Here is an 8,653-nt window from a genome sequence, read left to right as displayed (position 1 = left end):
CCATCACCTCGGCCCACCGCGCCCCACCAGGCCGGAGCGCCCTCCGGCGGGGCAGGCGGGCGGGCCTCGTCTGAGCCGCCGTCACGCAGCCCCGAGCCCGGGTCGGGGGCGCCGGGCCCTCCGTCCGTCCGGCTCACGGTCCTCGCAGGTGCAGCCGGCTCGCGGCGCCGCGTGGGCGGGGCCGCTTGACGCCGGCGGGCGAGGCGGATAGGCCGCGCGGCGGGGGCGGGGCCTGGGGGCGGGGCGGCGGCCGCGTATAAAGGGGGCGGAGCGCCGGGCCTGACGCAGCGCCGGGAGAGGGTCCTCGCTGGGCGGCGGCGGCGGCGGCGGCGGCGCGCGCGCCTCGTGGTCCGGCCGGCGGCATGGCAGGCACCGGCCCGAAGCGGCGCGCGTCCGCGGCCCCCGCGGCGGCCGAGGAGGAGGAGCGGCAGGCGCGGGAGCGGATGCTGGCGGCGCGGCGCGGGGACGGCGCGGAGGGCGCCGAGGGCGCGGAGGGCGTGACCCTGCAGCGCAGCATCACGCTGTTCAACGGCGTGGCCATCATCGTGGGCACGATCATCGGCTCGGGCATCTTCGTGACGCCCACCGGCGTGCTCAAGGAGGCGGGCTCGCCCGGGCTGGCGCTGGTGGTGTGGGCCGTGTGCGGGGTCTTCTCCATCGTGGGGGCGCTCTGCTATGCGGAGCTGGGGACCACCATCACCAAGTCGGGGGGCGACTACGCGTACATGCTGGAGGTCTACGGCTCGCTGCCCGCCTTCCTGAAGCTCTGGATCGAGCTGCTCATCATCCGGCCCTCCTCGCAGTACATCGTGGCCCTCGTCTTCGCCACCTACCTGCTCAAGCCGCTCTTCCCCACCTGCCCGGTGCCCGAGGACGCCGCCAAGCTCGTGGCCTGCCTCTGCGTGCGTAAGTACCGACCTCGGGGTGGCGGGGGCGGCGGCGGGGGCGGGGGTGCCCCGCGCCGCGCGGCCGAGGCCGCCGCTCCCAGAACCCACGTGGGTCTCATTCATTCGTGTGCCTTGGGAAATCGACGGTGAGTCAGCAGGGTCCCCGCCCTCAAGGTCCCCGGGACGTTCCCCTTCCTCAGCCGCTTCATTCAGAGGCTGGAGCACACGTCCCTGCCTCTGGATAGCGTCCGCTCCGGGTAGTGTCTGAAAACGTATTTGCCGTTTGAGGTTCTCAGTGCTGACCGCTTATCACAAAAATTGTAGTTAAAGAAAAAAAAAAAAAATTCATTCATTTCTGCTCTCCAAAGCGGCTTATCAGGAGTCAGCAGAGGCTGGCTCATACAAAACCGGTGGGGACAGAATTCTGAGTTGCTGGTTTGGGCAGCAGTGTCAAAGTAAGTAGTAAATGTGGGGGAGTTGGCAGCAAATTAGATTTGTGTGTGTTGGGGGTGGAGGGTGGGTTTCGGGGGTCCCAAGCTGTGCAGAGAAACAGCCCCTGGTCATATTCCTAATGTTGGGCATGGTCTTGGTATGTTGGTGGGCACAGTCCTGGTTCGTTCTTCACCCATGAGTGCTTTCCAAAAGTCTTCTCGTGGGATTTCAAAAGAAATCATTTGTACCAAATGCCTTGTGACTTTCCTGTCCTTTTCGGCTGGGGGTGCTTTTTACACCCGCCCCTTGGCCCCCCTCTTAGGGGCCCTGCAAGGGGGAAGCAGCCAGCCTTCCAGAACTGCCTGCCGCCTGATTTGAGGATCTGCCCGAACGTTGATAGTGGGTACAGGTCCAGGGTGAGCAGGGCTCTGGGCGTTCAGGGCCGGGGTCCCAGCCAGGAGACTCAGGGACCGGGCCGTTACTGGGAGTGGCTTCTGATCGGCAGTGCCTGCTGGTGCCACGGGGATTCTGGCGTGTGTGGACCGGGTTTCCCACGGGAGCCACGCTGGAGTGTAGGGGGAGGCACGTTTCCTACAGTGGGGAGTCCAGGAAGCAGAGCCCCACGTGCAGCTCTGCTCGGCTGCCTGACATCACACGCTTTGCCGAGACCCTGAACAGAGCAGCCACGCCGGCTGAAGGAGCGTTATTTGCCTTTTTTGGGGCGGTCTCGCTCAGTGATGTGAATCTCAGCTTAAGAAAAACGTTGGTCTAAATCTGGGGAGAGTTACAGCAATAGTCGATCTGCTTGAACACAGGGAAACCCGTGGCTTCTGGTAGGTTTGAGATGAGGCTTTTTATGGGATGACACATTGGGCCGTGTAGGGAAAAGCCCGTCTAAAGGCAGGACGACTTTATGATGCAATATTATTACAAGGCGATTTAACGTCTGGGCCTAGAACGTAGTGAAGTAAATAGTATCTTTAAAGTGCCTGTTCTCTAGTCTTTAAAAATAAATCCCTTACTTTTTTAAGCTCTTGGGTTTGAGTAGACGGATTGCAGGGGGACTGTGGTGGGTACAGCCTTGCCAGCCGCCTGGCGCCCCCCACCCCCCCCCACCCCGTGGCGCTGTGGCAATGCCAGTGTGAGTTGTGAGCGGGGGCTACAGTTTCCACGTGGCGATCAGCCCTTGTGGCTCTTTATCTCTGAAGCACCTTGTGGGTGGATGTGGGTGGCTTTCTCCCACGGAGAGAGGATTTTCCATTACAGAATGGGACGCGCCGCAGGCAGAGCACTAGTCTAGAGCCTTACTCCGTCTGGAAAGGGCCAAGGGCTTGTCCAAGGCTCCCAGAACTCAGAGCTCGCTGGCACAGGCCGCCCTGAACTGAGCAGGGAGAAAGGTTACGGGTGTCCAGCGGGGCAGGCCTGTCCTTATAGGGGCACGCGGAAAGTGTCTGAGTGTTCTTCAAGTATCCCACAAAGGCCCGGGTTCTAGAATTTCTACTCAAGAAGAAGGGCGCTCCGCACTGCTTTCCGCCCCTCGCGCATCCCTGTGGGACCCCGTGGAAGGGCCTGGTGGCCCGTTCCTGCTAGCAGCGTGTCCTGGGTGCCAGAACAAAGTTCTCCGTTTTGCTGGTCGGTCTTTTGGTGCCCTGGGCATATCCTACCGTAAGTTGCTTTCTGCTGCTTAAACAGTGGTGTTCTGAAACAGGTTGGCTTTGGTGCGTAGACTGGTCCTGCTGTCTCTAGATATCCGTGGGAATAAAAGCCCTTTTCTTGTAAGTCTGTCCGAGATGACCGATAATGGGGCCCCTCCATAGTGTGGCTCTGGGGTTTCTGGCGGTAAAGGTGAGAGAAACTCGCTGCGTTCACCTTTCATCTGGCCTGAGTCTCGGTTTACATTCTCGCTCCACAGACAGTTGGTGAGGTCTGCTTGAAACCTCGATACTGCTGGGTTCGCCTTCTGGGCGGAAGTCACTCAGACCGGAGCTGAGATTCTCGCCAGCCTCACTGGGCTGTTGGCAGTTTTTCTGACCTCCCTGTGTGGGCTTTCTCTGCAAAATGGGTCCAGTGTTGAGGGCACCTGGGTGGCTCAGTCGGTCAAGGCTCAGGTCACGATCTCACCGTTTGTGGGTTTGAGCCCCGCATCGGGCTCCGTGCTGATGGTGCGGAACCTGCTTAGGATTCTCTCTCTCTGCCCCTTCTCTGCTCTCTCTCTCTCTCTCAAAATAAATAAATAAACAAAAAAATTGTTTTTAAACTGAGGCCGCAGCGAGAGCTGGCCCAAGGTCCAGACGCCTGCTTGGGTCCTTTATGTCAAGGGAGAAGCACCCCTCTCGTAGTCACCCCTACCCTGCACACAAAGGTGTCAGGCAAGTGGCTGCAGGCTGCTGGGGGCCCACCCCCCTCTCCCAGTGGGTGTGGGGGGTGGGTACTGGGCCCACTGGGAGAGCCACAGCTCAGACTCACTTGTAGAACTCGGAGTGGTCCCCTTCAGGGTGGTGGCCTTTGTGGGGTCTGGAAAGCGCTCTGGTCTGCCTTCTCGTGCGAGACACGTGGGGTGGCTGTGCCCTGCACGTGAGCAGAGCTGGGTTCCATCTCAAGAGATCCACTCGGACGTCCCGGTCTGACTCCGCATCTGTGAAATGGGAATGGGTCACGGCCCTGCCTGGTATTTAATGAGCTCGGCACGCAGAGTCCCCAGTTCACAGGGTGGCTGCAACTTATCCTCAACGCTGCTCTCTGTCTGGTGTTCACCTTTCACCTCTCGAGCTACCTTAGGACTTGGTCTGTTCCAGTTCGGCAGAAAGAAGGAGGGAGGGAGAACGGAGACGAGGCAGGAAAAAGCCAGAGGTGAACACCAGCGTCCCCTCTGGGGCTGGGGTCTGAGTTGCGAAATGCCTGTCACACAAATCGTCCCTCCCTGACTCAGGGGCAGGAGACCGGCTGTCCTGTAGGTGAAGGACACAGATAAGGGGTGGGTTTGGCTGGCTGTGGGTTTGGCCTGCTGACTTGAGGGTGAGTCCATTGGGATGACGGCCAGTGGGGGAGGGGAGGCCATGGCCGTAGCCCCCCCCCCCCCGTCTTCTGCATCAGCTCTGGGCAGTGACCTGCTCCTGGAGGCATGAGACCCCTACTGCACAATGTGTAGACCACTGTATCGCCTGCCTCAGGGCGTCTGAACGCCTGCTGGCCGCCAGGGCCAAATCCCTCTCTGCACGAGGCAAAGGCTTCTGGGTGTTTCCAAGGAGCTGGTGTCCCCAGAGTCGCAAGCTGTGAACTAAGTGCAGATGACAGCCCAGTCATGAGCCCTGAAATCTGCCTTTCCCAGCCAGACACGAACGTGCTCCGGCCGCGGAGCCAGTCACGCCGAATCACGGGACTGGAGCTGAGGCCTGTGGGGTACTTCACAAAAGCGCGTGACCTCAAGAGAAGTGGGAGGCGCTGGGTGGGCATTTCTGACCCTGTTTTCCCCGGGTCACGGACCCCCTTTGATAATCCAGTGGAATGTGCAGACTCTGGGCAGAAATGCGTGGCGGGCGTATTAACTCCGAAGCGCGCCCAGTCACGGGGCTCTCACGCCCCTGCCCGCAGACGGTGGCGGGGGTGGATCTGACGTCTCCAAGCCGGCGGTGCTTGAACTCACACCTCTCCTCACAGGCTCCTGCCCCAGCCTTTGAAACCAGTGTTCTCCTCCCCTCTCTGCAGCCAGGGAAACTGAGGCAGCGGTGGGCCGAGAGCCCGGGGCTGTGGCACTGTCCGTGCTGAACTGCCTTTTCTCATCACGTGTGTGGGGACACCAGGCCACATCTTTGGCGAGAGCGGCAGATGCCAGGATCGCCACCTGTGGGCGCCCGGCCAGCCGGGGTGAGGAGACATGGGCCCCGACTCGCTGGGAAGTGCTTTTCCCCCTGACCGAGCCCCAGAGCCTGGATGCAGAGCCGCCTAGGGAGCCTGTCCTCTTCTCTCCAGGTCTTCACCTCGCAAAGTAGCTTCTGGAGCAGGGTGGTGGACCGCTGCCCCCCAGCGTGCGCCCCTTCCCGTGCCCACGATGACCTCCAGTCCCCATGCCCCTTCTGTGACCCATAGCAGGTGCTGGGAACCAGGGGTATACCTGATTCTCCGCCCTCAGGGGGCATGACCTTCGCGCCCTCGTCTGGATTGCTGGCCCAGGGTGCCACCCAGAGCGCGCTTGTCCCCACCCCCAGGCTTCATCCCGCCGACGGGACTAGCCCTGCCCCGCCCCAGACCACTGCCCAGTCCAGCAGCTTCTTGGCTCCCGGCAGAATCCCGGACTCTTGCTTGGAGGCTGGCTGTCCCAGGTGGCTCTCCAGCACCCGCGTCACACACACCTGTCCCTGTGGACCTGGGTCACACCCACCCCTCCCGCTAGGTGAGGAATGGGCACCAACTTCCCATTCCTGCTCCTGGCGCGTGTTTGCAACCTGATCTGTGCTCCCGAGTCAGCCTGACCTTGCTTGCTGGCAGACATCTGGCGCTGCTGGGACCCAGCCGATTGTCTGTGATTGTCCGTGATTGTCCGTGAGTCCCTCAAAACGTAGCCAGTATAGAACCGAGGCCACTGCCCAGAAACATGAGCCTGAAGCCCCCTGCGACCTTCTGGCCGGCCTCGCGTTTGTCCAGGTCTGCGTGAGCTGCCCGAACCTGGCACAGACACATTCACGTCCGGCCTGAGTTATCTGGAAGGCCCAGGGCTGCTGCAGAGGCAAGTTCTGTGAGTCCCTGGGGCCGTGTGACCCGGGGCTGGGCGCTTAGCCTCTCCGGGCCGGTGTTTCAGAGCTCAGAGCGGGGGCGCACAGGCCGATCCTGCGGGGGGTGTGAGTCAACAATCTCATCACAGCGGGGGCAGGTGACAGGGACTGTCCAGAAATGAAAGACGGCAGGGCAGATGTGCCTGGGGAGGGCAGCAGTGGACGGGCTGGGGGAGGGACCAGGAGCTATGGCCCTGCCCTGTGAGGTGTGGGTCCTGTAGTTGGAGCGGGGTGGGGGTGGCTGGAGCCACCTGTAATCTGGGCACCCGTGCAGCAGCACTCACGCGTTAGCAGGCCCTGGGCGCGGTGTGTGTGTGTGTGTGGTTGGGGGGGGTCTTCCTACAATCATCTTAGACATCCCCCCCCCCCGGAGCTAAGGTAAGGGTCCGGGGTGGGCGTGGGGGGAGGGCGGCCGGGTGGGGCGCTGCTAGAGGAGTGTCCCCCCCCCCCCCAGAGGCCGGGCTGCTGGCTCGCCCTGAGCGGCACCAGGGTCGGGGGTCTTGGGAGGCCGGGAGGCCAGACCACGGCTTGGTTAGTGGGCATTTTGTTCCAGTGGATCCGTGGGGTAGGGCGGCTGCGCTCGTCGCTGCCGGGGCGCAGAGGCAGTTTGAGGGCCCGCGTCGGGCCTGTCACGGGTGAGGGTCTCCAGTCCCAGGGGCGGGGGCTTCTTGGCAGTGAGCCGCTTCCGGAACACGGAGGGGGAGGGCTTGTCAACCTTGGCTCTTCTCCAGGGTGGCGGGGCTCGCGGAGCCTCAGCGGCGTCCGGTCTACGTGAAGACCGCAGTTCGCGGTGTCATGGCTGGAGGCCAGGGAGCAGAGTCGGGGTTGGGCCCTGTCCTGGGGCCACCTTACCCGGTGGGAGGGAGACACTATAGCTCCAGGAAGGCCCTGTCGCCTAATGGGGGGCCCGCAGGGGGGATGCCCACCCGGGATGCTCTTGGCTGGCACTCTTCTGGGCACAGTCCCTCCGGGCCCGCGCGAGAAACCCACCGTCCAGAGAGCGGCAGACGCCTGTCCAAGGCCCCACGCTGAGGGGACGGCCTGCTTCAGACTCTGGTCTAAACCAGCACAGGGCACTGTCCTGCACCCACCCGGCCCCTCCCTTTAGACGGTGCCCAGGACACTTGAATCACGGGTGTGCGCGTGGTGGGTGGGTCTCTGTGGGATTTGCCCCCATCGGTGGGTGTCAGCCTGACTGTACGTCCGAGTCAGCAGGTTGGGGGGGTGGGTGGTGCTCCTCACGAGGAGCTGGGATCGAAGCCCCCGCTCCAGGGGCCACAGCTCGGGAGTTGGACTCGGGAGAGCTGAGCGTCTCTCCCCACTCCCTTGGTGATGGCTGTGTGACTTTTGGCAAGTCAGACAACCTCTCTGAGCTCCATTTACCCAACTCTCAGGGGAGGGCATCGGGTTGGATGCTCGGCCATGCTCTCACCCTCGGGGGCCGCACCTCCGGCAGGTTTTTCTCTCCTTTTCCTTCTTTAGTAAAAGTGCTGAAGGAGCGGGGGGCAGTGGTTCTGGGCCACCGCGGAGATCGCCAGGCACTGGGTCTTGGGAGCAACGGCCTGGTCTGTCCCGCACAGACCTGCACACCCTGTGGTGACCTAGGTGGAGTACCGCTGAGCCCGCATGTGAATTCGCCCCCCGGCTGCCGTGAGGAAGGCGGCCCAGACGCGCCAAGTAGCCTGCCCCAGATCACACAGCAGGTCAGAAGGCGGGGATGCGCTCAGAGCTGAGGCAGAGCTCCCCCCATTCTCCAGGACTCGTGCTTCAGAGAAGCCCGCCAAAGTGAGAAGTCGCTGTCTGCCAGGGGCGCTGGCAGATTTCGGAGCAGACCGAATTTGCCTCTTGCTGGCGTGTTTGGAAACGAATGCGTCAGCCCCGTTCCTGAGGCTGGCCGACACCCCCACCCCACCCCACGCCCACCCCCGGCCTGCCGGGCCGTGGGGTCAGCTGTCACCCAGCCCTGGTTAAAAATGGAAAAAAAAAAAAATACGGAAACATGTATTCCAGGGCTGGTCGTTTGAACTTGAAAAGCCAAGTGTTCTGGGGAATTTGAAAATGTGATATTAGCCTATCAGTCATTTCTTGTCACAGAAAAGCAGTGAATCAGCAAGACCTGGGGGCGGTGGGGGGGGTGCTTGAGAGCCGGTGTCCCCGCTGGCCTCTCCCGCAGGCAGTGGCCTCTTTGCCAAGGGAGCCGAGGGAGCCCTGGGTCCCATCTCAACAACTCCTTGGAGCCAGGCTGTCACCTGAACTGGTTCAGTGTTCTAGCACATTCCAGAGTGAGGTCGGCCCTCTCAGACGGTTCCGGGGTGTTGTTGGGTCCCACGTACTCATTTTCTTGGAGCCCAAAGAAGGTGAAGCCGCCCTCGGGTTCTCCGAGTGGGATCTCTGGACCAGGACAGTCAGGAATGCAGATTCTTGGCTGGAATCTCACGCTCTGGAGTAGGGCCCCGACTGGCTCTCTTACAAGGCCCTCAGGGGCCTCTGGGCTCCCTGGAGCCTGAGACCCTATCTGCGTTGGCAGGGATGAGAAAGTTAAGGCAGGAAAGGAGGAAGGGGGGG

At 62.1% G+C, this 8,653-nt stretch overlaps 1 protein-coding gene across 1 annotated transcript in view; it reads left to right on the top strand.

Moving 5' to 3' along the window:
* The first annotated feature begins 362 nt into the window (after nt 1–362).
* The window catches only part of SLC7A5 (solute carrier family 7 member 5), a 31,962-nt gene continuing 23,671 nt past the window's right edge, over nt 363–8,653 (top strand). Inside the window, exon 1 of the mRNA XM_042969717.1 lies at nt 363–906. Coding sequence (XP_042825651.1) covers nt 363–906 — 544 coding nt within the window. The remainder of the gene's footprint in view (nt 907–8,653) is intronic.

The sequence above is a fragment of the Panthera tigris genome, chromosome E2 (assembly GCF_018350195.1).
Source record: "Panthera tigris isolate Pti1 chromosome E2, P.tigris_Pti1_mat1.1, whole genome shotgun sequence".
In the NCBI taxonomy this organism is placed as follows: Eukaryota; Metazoa; Chordata; class Mammalia; order Carnivora; family Felidae; genus Panthera; species Panthera tigris.
The sequence above is the reverse complement of the archived record's forward strand: the minus strand, read 5'-3'. Positions and strand labels throughout refer to the sequence as shown.